The sequence below is a fragment of the Girardinichthys multiradiatus genome, chromosome 15 (assembly GCF_021462225.1).
Source record: "Girardinichthys multiradiatus isolate DD_20200921_A chromosome 15, DD_fGirMul_XY1, whole genome shotgun sequence".
NCBI lineage: Eukaryota > Metazoa > Chordata > Actinopteri > Cyprinodontiformes > Goodeidae > Girardinichthys > Girardinichthys multiradiatus.
Genome location: NC_061808.1, coordinates 14,846,645 through 14,871,352, shown reverse-complemented (window position 1 = coordinate 14,871,352; position 24,708 = coordinate 14,846,645). Strand labels below are relative to the sequence as shown.

Here is a 24,708-nt window from a genome sequence, read left to right as displayed (position 1 = left end):
GGCAGGGAAACCAGAACCAGGCCAGGACATAGGATGCATGACCAGGTACAACCAGGAACAAAGATTAGTACAACCAGGAACAAAGATTAGTACAACCAGGAACAAAGATTAGTACGACCAGGAACAAAGATAAGTCTGATCCAGGACACAGCGGGGAACAAAGGCAACTAAGGAACTTAAATACAAAAATGCAGGGAGACCCAAAGAAAAACAAGACCAGGTAGTTAGGAGAAACAAGAAACAGGTGCGAGTTAGGCTGCAGTAAACAGAAGGACCAGACCGGGTAAAATAAACAAAAACACAAAGTCAAAAGACAGACACTGGCTGGATACGACACTTCTAGCAGGTAATAGGAAGGCTGAACAGATTATAGCAAAGTTGCCCTCAACCTATCATTTAAAACGAGCGGGACTTGGAAATGTTTTGAACTACATATTGTTTTGTTGTAAAACAATAGTAAACATTGTTAATCATTTACAGGATCCGCTCTCAGACACAGCATGATATCTATGTTCCTAAAATAAATAATGAATTCTTAGGGCAGGAAGGCTACAGTAAAAATATTTTAATGCTTCTAATGTTTTGCTAATCAAAATCAGGTAAAATCGACAGGTTCATATATAAAAAAACTGAGTTCGGAAATGGCCACAAAGCTCTGACAGGTGCACCTCTGGTCTGAAAGGCAAACTTTTTTCACTTCCCTGGTAATAACAATTTAGACCAAATACCAATAAAAAGTGTAAGAATGCTGCCCTCCTCTGTTGTGAAATGCATGTCAACAAATTATTATGCAATTATTTATGATCATGATCACTCCAAACACATCAATGATCATTTCATATGCAGGCAGGATAATGATGCAACCTGCTTAAATTGCAAAGTAGATTTTTGTAATAGAAATGGTTCGCAGTTGCCTCACTCTCTCCTCTTTCTGTCCTCTCTCTTATCCCCTACTTTTGAAATGCAAGGAGAGTGTGAGTCAGTCACTCAGCTCGTTCACCCATTCACATTACCTGTCCCATCTCTCTCTCTCACTGTCTCTCTTCTCCTCTCTGTGAGTGTTTCAGTGTGCCCTGGCATGATCAAAGACAGCTTTGTGACGCCGTGCAAGGCATCCAGGAAGCAGAGAACATCAAACCGAAACTCGCAGAAGGACATGCACAGCAGGAACAGAGGCACATGTGTAAAGTGTGTGTAGGTGTGTGTGATAAACAAATGAATAAATTAAAAGACAAGAGAGAGAGATGACTTTGTCTCTACCTTTAGCATGTCGATGAAAGGTAGGAAGGTGTCTCTCTGAAGTCCGTTTTTGTACAGATCTGAAAGAGGAGGGAAGGGCTTACATGAGAGCTGCTGTTTAGCCTCCTAATAATGTCATTTTCCCAACACAGATTGGCAGATAAATTGGCTATTGATGAACTGAAGGATGGGTGGGGAGGTGCGACAAAAGAGATGGGGGGTGACCGTGGGGGGAGAAAAATGGATTTCTGCACCGGCAGCGGCAGCAACATAAAATTCATTACATTCCCAAACAATGGTGGCGAGAGAAAGGACTGTCGCCTTTTCAACGTGGACAATGTCCACAGCGGCTGGCTGAATAGAGGTTTCAATTAGCTCGGCTGGAACAAATTAGATCTGAAGTAGCATCCCGGATAGACAGATAAAACAGATAGGGATGCGCACAACAAACAGGCACAAAGACGCACAGAGTGAGGCGCACACAGTGAGGCTTAATAAATGCAAACAAATACTGATGTTGGGCTACAGCCTAACATCTCATAATAAATAAACCTCACTTTGTAACTCCTGCACTAATGAATCGATGTTGTGAATGAGACATGAATTTTAGGGTTAAAAGAATAGAGATCAATATTTTGAGCATCAATTAATTTGCTTTGTTGACAAAGTTATTTGAAAAAAAAAAATTAAAGATCAATACAACTCTGCTGTCTGTGCAATAGCAATGACTTTGGCTGTATAGATTAATTAGACAATGTATAATGTGTTAATTAATGAGTTTTTAAGAGGCTTGTTGTTGGTATTGATTTTCTGATGCCCCTCAACAAGAAAGCTAATGTGCTATTTTAATAAAACATCAAACCCTTCAGCATGTAAGATTTAAAAAGCGAGCTGGAGCATGCAAGGAGTCATTGGGTTCTTTATATCTGTAATCTAATAGAAAACATTTCATTAAAGCTCACATATGGAGAAAAAAAGATTCTGCTACTGCTAGGAAAGCAGTTATTAGTTTAATGTGATCTGCAAACATCATCAACTGTTTTGTACTGACAGGGGACACATACAAAGTAAAAACCAAAGAAAAAGAAACATTTGCTTAACTGAAACTTTATGCTCACAAACAACATCCTAGCTCACCTCGGTGGTCTCCCTTCTCAAGCTATCAGTCGTAGCTCTTGCATCAATTTTTGTGTTCTTATATTTGGTTCCTTTCCTTAAATCCAAGATTCCACTTCTTGAATTGATCGAAAAGTGTTTGAAACAAAGAGTTTTTTTGTGAGGTGAAAAGAAATTTCTTAGAGCTTACATACATTTGCTGCATAAATGATCTTTGTAGCCTATTTGCTCACTATATCCTTTTTCTTTGCCAATAATAAGCAAGTCCATATCAATTTGGCATGTTCCTGGTAGAAAGGTGGTTTTGGTTTTTAGATGTCCAACCATGGAGAGTGACAGGCATCAAGTCGATGCCATTTCAGGCAGAACGTCATCATCCATACATGGAAGTCCTTTATGTTTCAAAGGCCATGACTCGAGGCTTTTTTTGCCATAAGAGTGTGTTTTAACAGGATATATCTGCTTTGAAAAACACAGAACAGGCCGATTTGTTATTTATGTTTCATACTTCTAGGTTTTCTGGCTCAAACAAAATAATATTTGGCTGTCAACTTTTAATAGATGCAACAGTTGAATCTATTAAATAAATCTCCTTGTGCAAACAATATTTTGAACAGATTGCTTTCATTAGCAATGGTAATGATAGCAAACGAAGATATAATTTATCCACCCAACTCTTGTATCCCACTGAACTTCATCAAACCAAAGACAAAAGAAAACTCTAAAAACTAAATTCCCCTCCTGAACACTTCCAGGGGCTTTTTGATACCTGCATCTTCACATCAATAAAGATTGAAAATGTATGCCTTTCAAGCCCAGTTGTTTCTCTCGGCTTTTAGTGCTCCATTAACCTTGTAATTAATACTAAGTAGGCGCTCTCTCAAGTTTGCCTGCTTTGGCGCTTTGTTCTTTATAGCTGGAAAATATCAGAGATGTGCGCCTTTGTATCTGAGACCCATCTTGCTGCCACCCACTTCACTTAGGGGCTCTGAGACATCAACATCTTCCCAAAGAAAGAGAGGCGTCAGACAGTACATCATGCATTTATCTCCACCTTGATCACCGTTTTGCTAATTCTTCCTGGAACTGGCTGTAAATGCAACTTCAAAGGCTGTTAAAAGACAGCGAGGCTTCGAGGTGCATCAGCTGTCCCTCCCCTAGACATGTGGTTAATTGCTTTAAAAAAGGAGCAGTTGGTTTGGTCATGTAATAATAACAGATTCTTGTTGGTGAAATTATTTAATACTTTTAAATGTAAATAAAGAAACAAACAAAAGTATAATCAGTATAACTAGCAGAAACCTTCCTCATGTTGACAGTAAGCATGGCTCAAGTTGTTCAGTGGACATTTTTGATTAAAAATAGAACAGAAACAATTTTTTTTTTTTTTTTTTTTTGCAGTAGAGGCCTTTATTTTTCAAAGTAGGTAGACAGGAAAGAGGGGGGAGACATTCGACAAAGGTCACCAGGTCCGGGATTTGAACCGGGACAGGACATCGAGGACTATACAGGTCCTTCTCAAAATATTAGCATGTTGTGATAAAGTTCATTATTTTCCATAATGTCATGATGAAAATGTAACATTCATATATTTTAGATTAATTGCACACTAACTGAAATATTTCAGGTATTTTATTGTCTTAATACGGATGATTTTGGCATACAGCTCATGAAAACCCAAAATTCCTATCTCACAAAATTAGCATATTTCATCCGACCAATAAAAGAAAAGTGTTTTTAATACAAAAAACGTCAACCTTCAAATAATCATGTACAGTTATGCACTCAATACTTGGTCGGGAATCCTTTTGCAGAAATAACTGCTTCAATGCGGCGTGGCATGGAGGCAATCAGCCTGTGGCACTGCTGAGGTCTTATGGAGGCCCAGGATGCTTCGATATCGGCCTTTAGCTCATCCAGAGTGTTGGGTCTTGAGTCTCTCAACGTTCTCTTCACAATATCCCACAGATTCTCTATGGGGTTCAGGTCCGGAGAGTTGGCAGGCCAATTGAGCACAGTGATACCATGGTCAGTAAACCATTTACCAGTGGTTTTGGCACTGTGAGCAGGTGCCAGGTTGTGCTGAAAAATGAAATCTTCATCTCCATAAAGCTTTTCAGCAGATGGAAGCATGAAGTGCTCCAAAATCTCCTGATAGCTAGCTGCATTGACCCTGCCCTTGATAAAACACAGTGGACCAACACCAGCAGCTGAAACGGCACCCCAGACCATCACTGACTGTGGGTACTTGACACTGGACTTCTGGCATTTTGGCATTTCCTTCTCCCCAGTCTTCCTCCAGACTCTGGCACCTTGATTTCCGAATGACATGCAGAATTTGCTTTCATCCGAAAAAAGTACTTTGGACCACTGAGCAACAGTCCAGTGCTGCTTCTCTGTAGTCCAGGTCAGGCGCTTCTGCCGCTGTTTCTGGTTCAAAAGTGGCTTGACCTGGGGAATGCGGCACCTGTAACCCATTTCCTGCACACGCCTGTGCACGGTGGCTCTGGATGTTTCTACTCCAGACTCAGTCCACTGCTTCCGCAGGTCCCCCAAGGTCTGGAATCGGCCCTTCTCCACAATCTTCCTCAGGGTCCGGTCACCTCTTCTCGTTGTGCAGCGTTTTCTGCCACACGTTTTCCTTCCCACAGACTTCCCACTAAGGTGCCTTGATACAGCACTCTGGGAACAGCCTATTCGTTCAGAAAGTTATTTCTGTGTCTAACCCTCTTGCTTGAGGGTGTCAATAGTGGCCTTCTGGACAGCAGTCAGGTCGGCAGTCTTACCCATGATTGGGGTTTTGAGTGATAAACCAGGATGGGAGTTTTAAAGGCCTCAGGAATCTTTTGCAGGTGTTTAGAGTTAACTCGTTGATTCAGATGATTAGGTTCATAGCTCGTTTAGAGACCCTTTTAATGATATGCTAATTTTGTGAGATAGGAATTTTGGGTTTTCATGAGCTGTATGCCAACATCATCCGTATTAAGACAATAAAAGACCTGAAATATTTCAGTTAGTGTGCAATGAATCTAAAATATATGAATGTTAAATTTTCATCATGACATTATGGAAAATAATGAACTTTATCACAATATGCTAATATTTTGAGAAGGACCTGTAGCCTCTGCACATGGTCGCACCCTACACCACTAGCACCGCGTCCCAGACCTGAAACAATTTAATCACCAGCTTAAAAACATTAATTATGAAATATCTGTGAGGCAAAAGCTTTCATTCATTGCTTCTCCAATCTATGCAACTGCAACATGCAACAGTGCTCGGTAGGGATTCTGTTTCACAAGACTTGTTTTTGTATCTCCCAAGCAGTAATGGAGCTGTGGCTGCTATTAGTTATATGTACTCTTTGTTCTTCTTTCTCTTCGAAAGTACTCCTGACTCGGTGCTTCAGTGTTTAACTGTATCTTTTTGCTGGACTCAGTCACTGACTGAGTCATTGCTGCCATTATTGTTGTGTACCTTTGCTTTTTTGGGCTACTGCTGCCAAAAATTGTATATAGTATCAGTTTTTTACCCCATGCAAGTACTTCTAACTCAGTGCTTCTGTGTTGTTTTCTGAATTGTGTCCGCATCCTCTCAGTCCCCAGCCATTCGTGTCAGATGGCTTCACACAATAAGCCTGGTTCTTCTCCAATGTCACACATGCAAGCTGAGAATGAGGGGACTGTTTCAAGTTCAGTAACTCAATAGAACCAGCTGAGCTTTCCCACATAGGAAAAACATTTCCCGACTTGAAATTCCTAATTGATTAACTAAATCTGACTGTGTTTTATTACAATTTGAACTAAACTGGACTAATTGGACCTGAATCCAACTAGATATTTGGATTGTTTGGGAATGACCCAGATTGATTTAAACAGAAATTGAACTGAATTAGATTTCTTATAATTGGATATAAATTGGACCTGTCTGTCTTATAAATGAACTTGCAATGACTTGCTGTGAATTGGTGTTTTTTAAATTAATCTAACTGGATAGCAATGAGTATATTAGGAAAAAAACTCCCAAATTTTTTAAAAAGCCTGGGACTTTGTCAAACAAGGAAGAAATAAAATATTCCACAGAAAAACTAAATTAACTTACCAGAAAAGCAAGGACTTTGTGCAAACAGCAGATGTATGGCTAAAACTCAAAAGATTGTATTAATGTAAAACCGAGAGCGGTATTGATGCAAGTAAAAGATAAAAAATGTTTGCAAACTGATTGGCAAAAGCATTCTAGACATTTTTATGAAAAGAATCAAGAGTTTGGTGACTTTTATATTTCTGGCGTAGAATTTAATATCGGATAAAATATGTTGGTTATAACCAGGAGCCTGAATGTGTTCCTGCTGACCAGGAAACAAATATATTCAGGGAAATGCAGAGAAAGTAGGGCTGCACAAAATATCAGAATTGCAATATTCATTTGTAATATATGCAATATTCATATTTTTTCTACAAATCTGAACAAAGCTTTAGGCATATGTCTAAATGACTGAAACTATATAAACTGACATATATAGTACATGTTAATTTTGAAGATAATATCTCAGAAAGGTGCAGACCTGGGAGAGGTTCAATACAAGTACAAACTATTTTTTGGGCCATTATTTGAACTGCTATAATATTAATTTAAATGGTGGATCGTAAAGACAGGTGACAAATTAAATATATGACCTGAATAAATTAGTGGAAAAACACAATGCATCAACACAGGTGCAAAGCATGGCACAATTCAGCAATTAACTCCCAATGACGGTCTGTGGCACGGATAAAAAATACTAAACATAGCCAGCCGATGCTGGTTTTGTTTTAAAATGGTAGGAAGAAAAGATCTGAGTGCCTTTTGTGTTTACAGGCCCAGATGGCACAGACTCAGTCACTACTCAGATGGCTGGTGTCTCAATAGAAATTGTGACTAAAGGGACATCTGCATTGGGATCTATGAGAGGTGACAAGAAAGTCACAATACAGTCAGACTCTCAACATGAAAAGTCAGTCAGAGCATAAACTTGACAGAAAATACAAATGTTAGGTTCTAGACATAGGAATCAAACATTACCACTGTTTAAAAATGTTGGAAAAAAGAATGGATGATCAAATAAAATTATCGTTTGCTAGATCACCTATAAGTGGGTGACTGCAGGTGTGGAAACTTTCAAAGATCCACCATGGGGAGCAGAGCATTCAGTTACTCTATTCCCCGTCTCTGTGATTCATTACCATCCTGACTCAGAAACATTGATTCACTCCCCCATTTCAAATCACAACTCAGAACACATCTGTTTATGACTGCCTTTTCCATCTGATGGCTATTGCTCTGTCTATTTTAATTGTTTTGTTTATTTTTATTGTTGCTTCTTTTATTGTGTATTATTGTACGGTGTCCTTGAGTGCCCGAGAAAAGCGTCTTCACATAAAATGTATTATTATTAAAGAATGTTTAGGCTTGAATGCATCAAGGATACTTGGTACTACTGTAAAGCCATAGAGTCAGGTCTGCTTGCATGGAATAAGGTTTAGTTGTCATATTAGAGGGACATAGACCACAGAAAAACAGTATGTTATTCTGAATGATTGCAATAAAATGGATAAAAATGGTATGTGTCTTAGCTTGGCCATTCACCATCATGTATTATAAGGGTCCGCTATATTTATATTAAGGAATATATTTGCTGCAAACATCTATTTTAGTAGCATAGGCAGTTAAAGAGATTGTAATTTTCTGAAGTGGACTAATGAAGAGTTGTTACCAGCAATATCTTTTTTACCTGTAGTTGAAAGCAGTCTGAACTAGTTTGAAGAAAAAGATTTAATAGTAATTCTCTCAGTGTAGCTGAGCCGAAGGCTAGTTAGAGAGAGGTCAATTACACAACAAGTTTTTCTCATCGTAAAGTCAAAACAGGACTGAAAAACAGAGCATGATCTTGTTTTTAGGGAGTTAGATTAAAGTATTACGTATTTTAGAGGTGTGAATAAAAACAATGAAAGAGACAAATGCAGCTTTTCTAAAATGACTAACCTGAGGAAAACGGATCATATGAAACCACACCTGTTTCTTAAAATGATAGATTTCCTTTTGTTATTGGCCCATAAGACACAGAATAGTCATGGATCTAAAATACGCCACACAGTTGCTTATCAAGAAAACCACTCAAGTCATCTGAGACCTGTTTACACAGGACCCAATAACACTCCTCTGGTTATTTATTTAAAAGGCTATTTTTCCTCTGGTCTGTTAGGTTCCAGCAAAAACACAGTAAAACACATTTGCTTAATCAACAAATGACCCTGATGTTGGCTAAAGCAATGCTAGGCTCAAGATCAAAGTATGAAACTGTAGCTCACGTTTTCTGTGACACAGTTTACCATTTCCTCTCAGCTATTAACTTTGACAGCTTACTTTTGAAGTTTGATGGAAGCAAAGTCAATACAAAGGAACAAAAAAAATAAAAAACTGCCTGACTATGGGTTATAGCACAGAATACCTGGGCACGTGCATAAAGGATGTTTATGTCATCATTTTTGATAATCTCTTAATATCCAGTCCACAAATATACATACTGTATATAAACACAGAGTTTTTTACTTAGACAAGTTTTTTTTTGTTAATCTGTCTTTGTCGCCAAAAATGTAAATTGTTTGACCAGCCAACACAGGGTTTGGCTTAAGTTAAGTTCTGGAGGATACTTACAAATGTGCTTGCTAATTTTCTATCAGTTTAACAATTAAATGCGACAAATACTGACCTTAAAGAAAAGAATGTACTACCAGTTTCTTGAAAGGATTATTTTGAAACCAACAAAAATAAAAAGATTGCATGATTATCCTGTTTATGTACCAAAGAAGTTCCTAAAGCTGCTGTCACACAGTTACTTATCTTGCCATGTAGGCTGGAGCAAATGGAAATCCTTTTTAAATTGGACCAGCGGTGAAAAAATTAAGGGGTTTCGTGTAACTGCTATAAAATATATGGTATACATTGTTTTTATTTTTTCCAGGTGTCCCAATTCACTATACTGCATATGTATTGGAATAAAGGGTGCAACATTCACATTGTGCATCTTCGTCATGATAGAGTAAGGTACTTTTTGCCAAGCTGTCACAGATTCGCTTTAGCATACTCCAACCAGACAAGGCAGGACTGACACGACCAGGATACCATGACAGGGTTTATACACACAGGGATGCAACATAAGGAACCAGCCAATGAAAACAAAGGAGCTTCAATACAGACAGCACAGCAGGGAGAACCAATGATCAATGAGACCACACAATCAGGGAAAACTAGGAACAGGTGTGGTAACAGGCAGAAGGAAACAAAGAACCAGACCAGGTAAATAAACAAAAACACAAACTCAAACACTCAGACACTGACAAACTGTCCTATTTGATTAACTGCTTAACAAACATTAAGCAGTGGTTGAAAAACAACTACTTACAGCTAAACCCAGGCAAAACTGAAACTTTGATTGTTGCACCGGACCATGCCATCGCTGCCATTCAACTGAAACTGGGTGATTTAAGACTCTCGTAGAAGCATAGCCTCAAAAATGTGGGTTTTATTTTTGATGAGGCTTTATCAATGAAGCATAATTTAAAACAGATCATAAAATCACCTTTTTTCATTTGAGGAATATCTAAAAACGTATACCATTGGGGTCAAGAAATGATCTTAAGATGATAATTCGTGGTTCTGTCTCGACACTACTGGACTACTGGAATCATCTGTTTACTTGTTTCAATAAAAAGGGACTAGCTTGTCTTAAGATTGTCCAAAACTCTACCAAGAGACTACTGACTCACTGAAACAGAATTCATATATCCATTGTTTTAAAGTCGCTACACTGGCTGCCAATCAGATCTAGGTTTCATTTAAAAAGGCTTTGTCATGATTAAAATATGTACCACTTCCCATAGTCTTAGGTCATTGAATCAAAACCTTTTAGTGGTCCCTCACACCTGCTTCGAAACTTGAGCAGACAGATCTTTGCAAGCTGTGGCACCAAGACTGTGACACTCACTGCCTATGTGGACTTTTAGTTTGGCTTTAGCTTTTATGATACGCATTTATGATTGTATGTTTTGTTTTATGTATTGTAGATTGCTGTGTATTTTGTTGGGTCACCCTTTATGTGAAGCACTTTGTGACATCCGTTTGTGAAAAACATGCTATATAAATAAACTTTTACTGACTCACTTATTTACATCTTGGGATGGAAGTTTGAATCTCTGTATACAGTCTCTAAATGTCTTAATTGTTTTTATAGATACAAAAAAAGATTAATTTAAAAAGACATGTCCAAGAAATCTCTATCAGCCAGGTTTACCTGGAGATTATATGGTGAGGTGAAGCTGGAGTGTTATTTACATAAAGCCGTATATCTTTCTACACCATGCAAGCTTCATCTAGAAGGCAGATACGCAGTAGTATTACCTTATGGGATTTCTGTTATACTAAAAACAAACTGCATCAAAGAGCATTCTGTTAGTTGATGGATTTATGGATCAAAACAATGGGAGTCCGTAAGTTATTATTTGATTGCTTGGTGCATCGTTACTTTTCTTTTTAGATGTGTTTTTTTTTTCTTCTTTAAAGCGCTTTGCTTGGCATTGTGCATACATGGTACAACCCACAAAAACCTGTCCTGTTTGTGGAGCTTTCCAGTTTAGTATCATATTTAAAAACTGAGTCTATAAATCAATCACAGTTTATAAGAAACAGCTAAAAGTTCATATAAAATGTACTTTCTTATACCGTTAGGGGATCTGTTAGAAGTGGCCACCACCACCACTCCAGTTTTGAACAGCGTCTCAAACAGCTGCTTCAGGATCATGGCATCAGCGACATCGTTCACCTGAGAGAAGAGAAGCAGAGGAGGAGAGCAGTGTTCAGTACAGTCTGCCTTTTCATGCCACACACACATTCATGTGTGTGTTTGCATGTGTCTGAGGTCAAATCAAGCCGTCAACACTTCATGTTTATTAGTCTTTCTCAGGTGCTCATTCAGTCCTTTTTATCTGATCAAGGCCGTTTAGACTTGCATGCACATACACACACCTAACCCACTTGAACTGACTGCAAAATGGTCACAGAACAGTTTTCTGCAGAGGACAAACAGCTAAGGCAAGGCAGCAGATCGGAATTGATCAAGTGAGCAGATAGGAGAGCGACAGGATGCAAGAGCAAAAACATGAGAAGAAAAGAAGCATGAAAACAGAGCAATATCAGTCAGAGTGGGGGTCATAATTGCAAACAAAGTCTCTATCAAAGGGGGGGGGGCTCATAAAAGGCATGTGTGTTTGGGTGCTGGGCGAGATACACACACAAGGACACACAAAGTTACAATACATAAACCCAATTCAACCGTCTGTTGCCTTTTTCATCTACATCATTTCCATGAATCCTCAATGAACAAAGGTCGATGAAAAACACTGACGCAAGGACATTTATGAGTCGCTGGCTGTTAAATGAAGAGGTCTGACCTTTATATTAGTAATCCAGTGCTCTCACTTTTGTTCTTATTCTCCCATCCCTCCCTCTTCCACCTATGTTACTCTTTTGAACATCCATAAAGGGAGACATCATGACACTGTACAATGGCCAGTAGTCAAAACAGCGTATATTAAACTCATCTGATTAAACATGATGACTGACTGATAAGGAGAGTTCAGAATGGACTAAAATTAATTAAGTCAGACCTGCCTTGTGCCAGTAGTGATTAAAATTGATTTAAATGCTACATTTTCACTTACAAAAACAATAAAGAAAAAAAGACAAAGTGCAGTTATTTGGCAAAAAATATTAAATCTCCTCAGTCATGTCAGGTCTTTGTTCAGGTTGTACCTGACATGTTGTCTATTTTTCTTTTTGCCCCTGTGATTAAATTTCTTCATTTTACAGACAGAAGACTCTCAGGGTCTGTCCGCTGCTCATTTTGTTTATTGTGTCACCCCCAAATGAGTCCTCCGACATTCACATTAGTTCCATGCACGCACTGTATTTTCTGCACCCTACATTTATCTCAGTACATCTTCCCATAAACTCTGACCAGCTTCTCTTTCTCTGCAAAAGAAAAGCATCTCCACAATATGGTTCAGCCGCCACCATGTTTACTAGCATGGATTGTGAGACTAGGGCAATGCACAGTGTTAGTTTTCCGTAACATTTAGCATTTGCATGTAGCTCATAACTTTTGATTGTGTCTATCCAGCCCCTAAACAGGTCAGGGCTTGTTGGCTTAGCCTCGCAGGTGTGGCACACTTTAAACAAGACTTCTTTGGCTTTTTTATTCCCACACTTGTGGAGTGTATAACAAATGAGTGTACTGTCTAAAGATTCTTCCACCTGAGCTTTAAATCTCGGAAGCTCCTCCAGACTGTGGGCCTCCTGGCTGATTCTCTGATTAATGCTCTCCTTGTCCGGCTAATCATTTTAGGAGGCGGCCATGTCTTGGTAGAACATTGGTCATCTTAATTAAAAACAGAACTCCCCCTCACCAGGTGTAGCTTTTTTTTAGACTTTAACCTTTTTCAGAATGATTGTGGGGTCTTTTCACACACCTAGTCCATGTTGCTCTGCAGAGACTCCTGCTAGTCACATTGCTGAATCCAGATCCTGGCCTGCTACATAAGCAAGCAGGTGTCTGTTACACCGCCCTCTCCTCTTACCTACTTTTCCTGTAAATAACTGGCACTTCTGATTGCAATACCCACAGCATATGCCTCCTTTCATACTGTGAAGAGTCTTCGGCTTTTGCATATTAGCTCCACTGCCCTTGCCAATACTTGATTAACATTTGTGTTAAAGCCTTGATTTTGCTCAGAAGAGGTGGCTAAGGGCATCAAATTAGAGCGGGCGCACGCGGGCCAGTGATTGAGAGTGAGCGTAATGAGAATCAACAGAAAGCCAAGGCTCTGTGTCTCTCTAAAGGGGCCCCTGCGTTTGCTGCGACCACAGGATTTTATTTTCATTTCAAAAGAATCATTTAAAAATGACCTTTTATACCGCATGGATTTGTTTATTCATGTGCCCTCCACATGGGCACGGTATGAGCGGCAATATTGATTGCTGGGTGAGTAGGAAGAGAAAGGGGAAAAAGAATGGATCCCCACAGAATGAGGAAGGTGGAGGGGGACCGATGTGGCACTTGTGGAGCACAAAAATAATGGTGCAATCTCTGTTAGTTGTTGGCGAAATTTAAATGAGCAGCCAATTACTCAAGTGTGTTTCAGTTTGCAGCTAGGCACATGGGTGCCAAATGAAGCCTCTTTTGATGTTACACCTCTTTATGTACACAACCTATGAGTAATTTCACCGATGGAGGCTGCACTGTGACAGAGCCCCTAAGACAATGATGCTCAAGCGTCTTCTTCCTCTTGCTCTCTCACTGTCTTCCCATCTTTCCATCTCGGACCTCTCGACAGCGAGTATTCATTAGGAGAAACCGAGAGGGGGGGGGGGGGGGGGGGGGAAGGGGGGGGGGGGGGAAGGGGGGGGGGGGGGGGGGGCACAAATTACTGATAATGGCAGAGAGCTAATGAAGAGAATGGAGAAATGTCATTAGCATTTAAGAGGATAAGATCCATCTGACCCGCCACCGCCAGTCGCTTTCTAGCTCCACTCACTTAAGGAAGCAGGAGAGCGCAACTGATACCCAAAGACTCATTTGCATGGCTGAGTGGAGGAGGATGCTGATTGGTACGGGCCCCCGGACCCACACACACACACTTTTCCAATCTCTTGTTTATGCATCTCAAACAATGCATCTCTGCTTGTTTCCCCTCCATTCACTGGTAGCAACAGTTGACGAAGCGAAAACCGCAAAGCCAGGCGAAGGCGAACAAAACAAATCAATGAGAGTGCACAAACAGCGCAGTGGCTTACAAAGTGCATGAAAAGGAGCCATCTTGATCCTTGCAGATGCATAAAGAGTTATTAGAGGGAGCAACCACACCTTGTGGGACCTTTGACCTCCCCTCATACTAACTGTAATGATATCACTGAGTGGAGCAGGATTTGTGTTTGGCTTGGCTGATGAAAAACACTGAAATATGTGTCCTACTTTGCTGCAGCAGAATGACTGACCAATCTTACAAAGAAAAGAAAGAGCTTCAGTTGAGGCTTTCTCTTCTGACACCAGAATAATGAAAATTTCTGCACCAGTTTCTGAAAGATTAAAATGTTTGAAGATACATGTAAAAAAAAAAAACTGTCATCTGCAGTGTCCAATTTCTGCTATGCTCAAGGGCAGCCACTAGGTGTCCACAGTTCTGTCTTTTTTGTTCAGATCAATCACAAAGTTGCTTATACAGAGAGGAAACATATAGTTAAATAAACCCATAAAAATGAAGTTATCACACTGGGCTAAAAATGCGCTGACAACAGTTCAAAATAATCTACTTACATTTTGTCATGTTGCAGCCACAAAGTTCAATGCATTTCATTGTAAAGCAAGGCATCATTGTGAAGAGGAAGGAAAGGGTCCATAGTTTTCAATTTGTTTTTCAAATGAAAATCTGAAAAGCATGGCACGCATTTGTATTCAGCTGCCACGATTTAAGTCTAGAATTTGACTAGGCCTGTTTAACACATGCTTTGATCCAAACATTTCTATTGAGGCTGTGGCTATATGTTTAGAGTTGTTTGCCTGCTGGAAGCTGAACCTCTGCCCCAGTCTCAAGGCTATGCAACCTCTAACAGATTTGCGTCCCAGATTGCCCTCCATTTAGCTCCATCTATCTTGCATTCAGGTCTGACCTATTTCCCTACCCCTGCTGAAGAGAGCTTCCCAACAACAAAATGCTGCCACCAAAATGTGTCACTATTGATGTTGTATTCAGTGCGACTTGCAGTGTTAGTTTTCTGCCACATATAGTGTTTTGCATGTAAGTCAAAAAGTTCAATTCTGGTCTCATTTGACTAGAGCACCTGCTTCTGGATGTTGCTGTGTTCCCTTGATGACTTGTTCTAAAGTACAAATAAGACTTCCTTTTTCAACACGGCCTTTCTTTTGTGGAGTGCACCACACATTGACACATTGTCCCACCTGTTAATTTCAGCAGATCCTCTAGTGTCACTATGGCCCTCTGGGTGCTTCTCTGATTGGGTACTCACCTTCCTTAGCCTGTCAGTTTAAGTGGACGGATATGTCTTGGTAGGTTTGTAGTTGTACCATACTCTCTACATTTTCAGATGATGGATTAAACAGTGCTCTATGATATGCCCAAAGCTTGGCATATTGTTTTATAAACTAACCCTGCATTAAAACCTTTCAACTTTATTCCTGACCAGCCTTCTGTGTTCCTTGGTTTCCATGATGCTGTTTGTTCACTATTGTTCTCTAACAAACGTCTGAGGCATTCACAACACACCTGGATTTATACATAGATTGAATTACCCACGGGTGGATACCATTACCTACAAGGTGACTTCTGAAGGTAATTGGCCACACCAGAATCCGTTTAAGGGTGTCAGGGTGAAGAGGGCAGAATATTAATATATGCCACTCCTTTCACACATTTTCCATTACACATTCCTTCCACTAAAATGCTAATTTGTGTTGGTCTTCTAGATAAAATCTCAATAAAACACACTGAAGTTTGTGGTTATGAGACAAATGTTTTAGTGGTAGTAATACTTTTTAAGGCACTGTACAGCTTGTATAATAATACTAATACAGTCTATTCACTCATATCACAACTATTTATATTGATGTATTAATGTAAGACATTAATCTTTAAAATTGTTATTGGTTGGTTAACTGCTTAAGCAGCCTTTTAGAACAAACACACTCTCTCTCAATAAACACTTTAAAACATTGTTTGTAATGCACTTGCTCACCTGAAACTCATCAAAACACAACAGGCAGATCTCACTGCTGATCTCCATGGCAACCGGGGATATGGGGTCATAGGTGAACATTTTCCCTAGCCTTCGTTTCGGCAGGCTTTGTTTCCTGTGGTGGATCCCTTTAAGCAGAACACAAATGTCAGGAAAATCTTAAAAGCGCACCTGCATCGACATCCGAAACTACTGACGGTGCTTGAATACAGCTGTAATTTCACCTGGATGGATAATGGCAGACAATTAGCGCAGGGACAAACAGAGGGATAAATATAGGCTCCCCAATGCACGATGAGTTAAAGAATGAAAAAATAATAATAAGAAAGTCAAAATGTAATGAGGAAAGGGAAGATGCTGCCTACTTTTATGTATATCCAACATGAAGCTGTTGAAGTGGATCCTCTTTTTGCGACTGTTTTCCACATGGGAGTAAAACAGATCCATCAGCATAGTCTTCCCTGTGCCTGAAGGGTTCACAAAATTGGAGAAAGTAGGAGAATATAATGAGTTAGTCCTAATACCAGACTTTTTCAGATATAAAGTGAAAAAGCAACAAAAAAATTTTTCTTTTACAAATAAAGACGTAATACAGATGCAGCTTCTTACCAACATCTCCATATATATAGAGACCTTTAGGCGGTGGTGGTGGTGAGGCTTGTGAATGGGTTTCCTTTTTGGGGGTTAAAAACAAGAACAATTTAAGTTATACATTTATTTTCTCTTTTTTTTAACCGGAGAACACTCTGTAAGATTTAAAATCTCTTTGATAAGAGGGTTCTGGCCAAGACTGCAGCACCAACACAGCTTCAAACATAAAAACATACAATAGAAGTAAACACAAGCTTTTAAAGCAGCTACAATGAGATTTACTTATTCCTATTACGTGAACTCTCTAAAAGTGTTCAAAGAGACCAGCTCCTGGAAACTGCAAACATTCTGCTATTATCCTAATATTACGCAGCTTGGAAAAAATAACTCATTTATGCAATAACAAAAAAATCAGAATTAATTCTAGATGCATCAGTCAATATTCTCTTAATTGGAAAAAATTTCTGATTTTTTTCCTGATCATTCAATGCAGCAAAACAGTATGTACTGTTATTAAGATACGTCTTAAGTTCTTTCTTCAAAACCTCTGAAATGTTTCATCATAGCGTTGCACTGATTACAATTCTTTGAATGAGATACCAGAGCAAATACCATGGTGAGTAGTTCTGCTTTTCCCCCTCCTCCACGTGTTTCTGCGCACTGCCAGTCAGGTGACAACAAGGCAACTTGACGTTTTCTTTGCTTATGTTAAATATTTTCCACAGGAACTTGAAAACTACTATTAAATTTTGATGTTTGTTCTATAGTTTACTTATGTTTATGTAAAAAAAACATTAAAATACTAAAATTTACAAACAGTAAAATATATCATTAGTGTAAATCAATTATTCTATTATTATTGTTCTATTATTTAGCATCAGCTACATTTTTCTGCTGCATTTTTTGCCTAACCTGCCATCTCACTCTCCCCCAAACAGTAACAAACTCCTTAATATTTATTACCAAATATAATTAAAGCATCATTTTATAAACAAGGTATGCCAAGGTATAAAGTCAGCACTACAGTGTTAGGTTTTATATGATCCAGACTGGCCTACTGCAGGAGACGAAGACAAAGGGGATCTAATCAACAAGACAAGCCAGGGTTCCCACGAAAGAAAAGCATCATCAGAGGAACAATGGGGGGATTTGTCGGACAAAACGGAGGGATCTGGATGAGGCTCCGTACGAGATGGAGTAGACTTGTGTGCGCAGCCCGCTAATTGTGATACGGTAATGTAGCATTGAGGTGCTGCTGGAAGTCATTGTGCTGCCTGCTTCTTATTTTCAAAAAGGTCTTTGCTAAAAAAAAAACATCTTCTGTGTGACCGGGCTGAGAATATAGAGGAAAGCTAACCATCACAAAGCGGAATGATGCGTGCAAATGTATCTGCAATCGGTTTATTATTTTTATTTTTTATTACTTTAGGCTTATATAAATCTGTAGATGGCTAAATTATAGGCTTTAGGAATGCCGCGGTTGGGATTTCTCTGTCTCTGTGGCCGTACAATGACAAATTGCTTAAATCTCCCACTAAATGGAAATAATTGTCCTCTTAATATTTAATTTAGCAACCATTTCATGAGGATGGTACTTAGAGTCCACGTGCACTTGGTTCCCACTGCATAAGGAGCACTTGACTTTGATAAATGCCAGCAATTGCAGATGGAAACCTAAATTAAAAGCCCAAACTTGTTGCTTCTTCCCTCCTCTTGCGATTGCTAAACCCCCATTTTCCCTATATACCTTTTCCTAAGCTGGTCACGAAAAACTGGAAGAGCAACAGGCTGTTACCGTTTGCTCTGGCATAACAGCATGTGACTTCTCCCTGACTTCACAAGCTGCCCTCTGGTAATTGTCAGTGGTGGCTGGTAGCCATTCTGCCACGGCAGAGTGGAGAAGTACAAGGTTCTCCCTCAGCGACTTTGTCCAGCTGAGCTCTGTGGCCCAGTCTAGTCTTTGGGTGGACGACACAGACAGGCACATAAGTGAGAAGTTCACATGCAGGACAAAGCCCTTTTTGGCTTTTAAATTACTCGATTTGTTTGAAGCCAAAGATTTTGCATCCAACATTAGAGTTATCAAGGGGAGATTGTAGGAGTCCAAGGTGGGTTTAACTTTCCTGCAGTGGACTCTATGCTGCATGTCCAACTTAAAGAAAGCGGCTCAAACTAAACAATAGCCCATTGTCAGTCAACCATCCGCAAAACCACGCCACATTGGGTCAATATTAAGTCAACTGTACTCTTCTCACAGACTCGGTCAGTTAGTGGGGACAATAGTGGCACTCTCACAGAGAACGGACACCGAAAAACTGTGGTATGACCTGATTTAAACTGAAATAATTGCGTAAGTACTCCAGTCAGTGAGAATGTGTGTGTGTGTGACAGACAGAGCAAGAAATAAGGTGCAAAAAAAGAAGGGTGGATGGGCAGTATGGTCTGTGCTGGTGTTGATAGCCTAACCAAAGCATTTGTCAGAAGCCCAAATCAAAAGCAAAAAAGACAAGAATGGCGCTAACAATAGGGATCCCCTCATTACTGCGTGGGGACGGAGAGAGAGCAAGAGGGGTGCCGGGACAGGCACAGCAGGAGGCCTGCCCTGCTGCCTTCCAAAATCTCTGCCTAACCCGGTGTGTCTGTGCCAGCCCACCAACAAAAACATACAAAAAAAGAGACTCCCAGCACCAAATAGGAGACAGTCAGCTCCTCTGACCTAAAAACAACAACAGCCCCCTGCATTATGCCGTTCATACCTCACACACACAATAAACTTCCCAGACCCCTACCCTCCCTTTGACCTGAACCCACCATCAGTGATGCAACTGCAATACAGTGCATTCGACTGCAGATTCCTTAACTTTTAGAACATTATGGTCTTATGATGAAGTTCTGCTAACTGAATTTAAGATCACCAAATGACCAAAGGATGCTCTGGAAACAATGCACCTCAGGGGAAAAAAACAACAAGAAACAGGGTAAATAAACCAATAAAAAACACATTCTAAAACTGTGCACCCTCTTTGTATGAAGCCGTACATGGATACCTTCACTGACAGAAAAAGCTAAGCTCCCAGTTAAAAGGACCTAGATTGAATGGTCCAATTTCCCAAGTAGCTTGTAGGCCACAACAGGACTTGTGGACATAAAGCATGGCACAGTGAGTTGAGCGATGTGTTACAGGCAGTTGCCAGAGCGCCTGACAGTTGATCATAATGAATGGAGACCACTAGGCTGAAATTGATTTGTAGGCTAATTTGGCAGCATTGTTAACACTAGACAAAACTCCATAGGAGTCACATTTTAGACATGTTGACAGTCTACTTTACACTTAGCTATGTCAGTCATAACAAAATGGATATACAATATTCACTCCTTTTGAATTTGATGCTTGCTCACCCTAACCCTCCAAAAAAGCTGGGACAGGGGCAACAAATGACTGCAAAAATTGAGGAATGTTCAAACAACGCCTGTTTGGAACACTCCACAGGTAAACAAGTTAATTGGAAACAGGTGAGTGTCATGATTGGGTATAAAAGGAGCATCTCTGAAAGGCTCGGTTGTTCACAAGCAATGATGACACGAGGTTCACCACTATCTGAACAGCTGCATGATCAAATCGTACAAAAGTTTAAGAACAACTTTTCTCAATGTACATTTGCCAAGAATTTAGGGATTTCATCTACAGTCCATATCATCAAAAGATTCAGAGAATATGAAGAAATCTCTGCACATAAGCAGCAAGGCTGAAAATCAACATTGGATGCCCGTGACCTTTGATCCCTATGGAGGCACACCATTAAAAACGAACATCATTCTGTAACTGAAATTAACATGTGACCTCTGGAACACCTTGAAACCATTGTCAGTTAACACAGTTCATCACTACAAGTGCAAGTTAAAACTCTACAATGCAAAGAGAAAGCCATATATCAACAACACCCAGAAACACCGCGGGCTTCTCCGGGCCCGAACCAATCTAAGATGAGTGTGCTGTGGTCTGATGAGTCCACTTTTCAAATTGTTTTTGGGAATTGTAGACATCTTGTCCTCCGGGCCAAAGAGGAAAAGGACTTTCCGGTTTGTTATCAGCGCAAAGTTCAAAAGCCAGCATCTGTGATGGTGTGGGGTTGTGTTGCTGCCCATGGCATGGGTAACTTGCACATTTGTGAAGGCACCATTAATGCTGAAAGGTACTTACAGGGTTTGGAGCAACATTTGGAGCCATCCAAGCAATGTCTCTGCCTTTTTCAGCAAGACAATGCCAAGCCACTTTCTGCATGTGTCACAGCAGCATAACTTTGTAATAACAGAGTGCAGGTAATAGAATGGACTTAAATGTTTGGTGCATTATGAAGTGCAAAATACAACACCTGATCTGAAGGATGGGAAAGTATTCCTCCTACAAAGCTTAAACAATTAGTGTCCTCAGGTCCCAAATGCTTATTGAGTGTTGTTAAAAAGAAAGGTGATGTTACACAATGGCAAACATACCCCTGTCCCAGCTGTTTTGGAAGTATCAAATTCAAATGAGTGAATAATTCCAAAACAAAAAACCAAAAAAACAAATGTGATCAGTTTGAACATTAAATATCTTTTCTTTGTATTGTTTTCAATTGCATATAGGTTGAACAGGATTTGCAAATGACTGCATTGTGTTTTTATTCACGCTTTACACAATGCCTAACTTCACTGGAATTGGGGCTGTTCCTGCAAGTTATATGCTGCTGTTAAAAAAAGTCCTAACAAGTCTAAAGAGTTTAAGGGTGTACACAGTTATACAATCAGGTTGTCATATCTTTTTAATTGTTTCAGTTTAATATATTTATTTGTTTTTCAGTTGGTTTATACATGATATATGTAAAATTATATGTGTAAGTAATTAAGAAATAAATTAAGGTCGATTTTAGAGTACCTCCATTTAAAATTTAACAAATGATTGATTAACTTCAAATTCTAACAAAAAAAATAGAGGTGCACTCATGTATTCTGTTGCTTGGAAGTGCAAATCTTTCTTATATGCATGATTTATTTGATGGCACAAAGTTTGTAAATCTTTCATGGGTTTCCTTTGTGAACTCCCACCATTAAAAAGATGCATCTGGCATTCCAAATTGCACTGAAGTGTGAACGTGTTAGGATGGTTATACATCTTACATATTTCTCTATCGGTCCTGTGACTGACTCCATAATCTACCCAAGTTCGAGACTGGTAATGTTTGTCTCCTGGATGACAGGATCGATTATTAACAGCATCAAAGGCACACAAGAAATGGACTGCTGTGTTTTTGTTTATGATCATCTTCATAGCAACACAACTGAACTGGTCTGCCTGACACCCAACAATCTTCCTTTCAAATGACAAAGCAACGGATCTGCTGGGAGATATCCTGATGCTGTGGTGCATGTCCTAGCTGAATCCTGAAGAAGTTATGAAAGTGCTGGCGACTACCTCCACCAATCAACCAGTACGACAGTTGGTTACTATGGAAACTAAATGGTAAGTGGTGGAGGCAACACACTGGAAATGAAAAAGTTACACTGACTTCTTATGCATCTTGCTGTGATGATACTATTTCATCAATAGCATCTGAATGAAGAGAAAACCTGCAGACAAGGGACTTGAAGAGATATTTGCAATTTATTTTATTTAAAGATTTTTGTCTCACTAAATCAAAAATAACTTATTATTTCTTTAATTATTTCATATTAGTATTCAGTTATGACTTGATAAGGTGTGTTTTAACTAACAGTTGAGGGGTTGTCTTTAAACTTTTAAATTTTAATCGGTACTGATACTAAGAAAAACACTTGACACCTGAACATTTTCGATACCGAGGCAACATTTTTCAAAGGCACAGGGTTCTTTCTAGTTAAGAAGAATAAATATGAATATTTATAATGTGAAAATATTTTGACTTGGTTAATGAGGGCAAGTATGGGATAATTCAGCCCTCATTTAGAAAAAATATAGCATTCAAAAGTGTAACTTCCCTGTTTTGCAAAACAGTAGACTAGATAACACTTAGTATAAGTGTTAAAAGTCTTTATGGAAGTCTGTACTATTATTTTAATAACTGCTTATTATGTGCCACTGTGTGCTTCTATTTGCCCTGTCAATTAGATTTTACTACTGAGGGCCAAATCATTTCATACTAAAATAAATAGTGTTTCAAAACAAACTGGTTAATGGAGCCTACAACAAATATATTTTTGCAATCTAAACAAGGACCTGATCCATGCCCTGTAAAATTGCTGTCTTTCTGGTAATTTTGCAGAAAACTTTCTTTAGTGATGAGCTTTAGCAGCCGGCTAGTTAGGTACGGATTCCTACTTCTGTAAAACACACTGTTATAATAATGCAGAAGATAAATTTATCTCATACTACAAAATCATTAAGTATTGCCCAGCTGTAAACTGGACACATCACAGCAATATATTAATTAATTACCGTTTGGACTGTTGTAGCACCATCTTTCTGAGGCTGCCTGCTGTGATCTTTAGACTGCTGTGTTGGGTTCAGGTACAGGCTGTCAGTGTAGTTCTTCAGGCTTTGCTGCAGTAGAGCCAGCCGCTGGAGAACATATCTCTGCTGAGTGTCTCGCGTCAGGGAGCCACTTTGCACAAGCCGCTCAAACTGAACCACAATGTCACCGGAGCCACAAATATCTGCAGCAGGAGAGTCCGAGGAGGATGAACGGGATGAGCTCCAACAGCTAGAACCTTCCAAGTACATCGTGATAAACGTGATGCATTAATCACTATGCAATGTTTTAGGTGGGTGGGAAAATACAGACAGCAACTACAGGCATTGTTACTTAATCTTTTAGAAACTGAGAACAACAAGACTCACTTTCTGCGGTGCAACTCCGTGACAGAATGCAGATTTTCTTAACAGTCTGAGCTCGTTTTGTTAACAAAAACATTACAGAGGACCTGACGGCTGCAGAAGCTGTGTAGGACGCCATGACGCTTCAAAACGCTGCAACTTTATTGAAACGCAAAACACTATACGTGGTAACACAGTCAATAAATAATTTAAAAAAAAACAGTTAAAACCACCAATATATATATATATAAAAAAAACTAATAAAGACATTGGTTTTATGTGTTGTAACATATTTATTTAGATTAATGTCCTTTCTTGTTTTTGTCCCTCATAATGCCTTTTGAATGTCTGTCACTTACTCCTGGCCCCACCCTCAAGTGATACCAGGGTCACATGGACATAACATGTTCTAGGAGACTAAAAAAGCTTTTTCTAAGATCAAATAATTAGATGTTTGGGAAATACGTGCATAAAAAAATAAACTTAAAGACTATTAAGTTGTTTAAACAAATCCTCATTTTTTAAATCTGACCTTAATTTCAAGTTCCATCATAGCAACTCCTGAAATTCATATTTAACCCCAGATGTTGGTTTGCCACCCCAACACTAATAGCGGGCCCCATCTGGGCTCCCACTTACAAATCAGTAGAAGAACAAACAAAAGACCGGCAGGAGCTTTATTGTTTTTCAGCATGTTTAAATTATTCTATTAAATTATAAAGCTCAATAGCATTGTTAGTTTTCAAAAAGCCCAGTCAAGAAAATTGTTGGCATAGTTCCTTGAGAAAAATTCTGAGGTTTGAGCTATTAGATGTCTGTTGAATGTTTTACTCTTCAAATTATGAGTATCATTTTGCAAAATTACTTTATAGACAACAGTATCTTTGTTTAACTTTGCAATGTTAGCAAATTCAGGAAATAATAACCAGTAATGCAGATTTTCCCCACATTATCAAACTTAAATTTCTCTTCATCGATAAACTGTGAAGACATGGAATGCTTTCGTTTTTAAAAGTTATTGTAATTATATAACATGTCATATAGCGTATTTTAAACATGACATTTTGTTTAAGCAGCAGTAGAACAAATGA

The 24,708-nt window shown here is 39.1% G+C and overlaps 1 protein-coding gene across 3 annotated transcripts in view; it reads right to left on the bottom strand.

Annotated features, from left to right (window-relative positions):
- Positions 1-23,771, bottom strand: part of afg1lb (AFG1 like ATPase b) — a 47,763-nt gene extending 23,992 nt beyond the window's left edge. For 2 of the 3 annotated variants that reach the window (XM_047388700.1, XM_047388702.1), the window contains exons 1-7: positions 23,642-23,771; positions 23,240-23,511; positions 16,807-16,870; positions 16,563-16,664; positions 16,198-16,325; positions 11,113-11,212; positions 1,261-1,319 (exon numbers count right to left, since the gene is read on the bottom strand). In XM_047388700.1, coding sequence (XP_047244656.1) covers positions 1,261-1,319; positions 11,113-11,212; positions 16,198-16,325; positions 16,563-16,664; positions 16,807-16,870; positions 23,240-23,511; positions 23,642-23,756 — 840 coding nt within the window. In that variant the 5' untranslated portion in view covers positions 23,757-23,771. The remainder of the gene's footprint in view (positions 1-1,260; positions 1,320-11,112; positions 11,213-16,197; positions 16,326-16,562; positions 16,665-16,806; positions 16,871-23,239; positions 23,512-23,641) is intronic. The other variant, XM_047388701.1, reaches the window with a different exon arrangement.
- Positions 23,772-24,708: the final 937 nt, after the last annotated feature.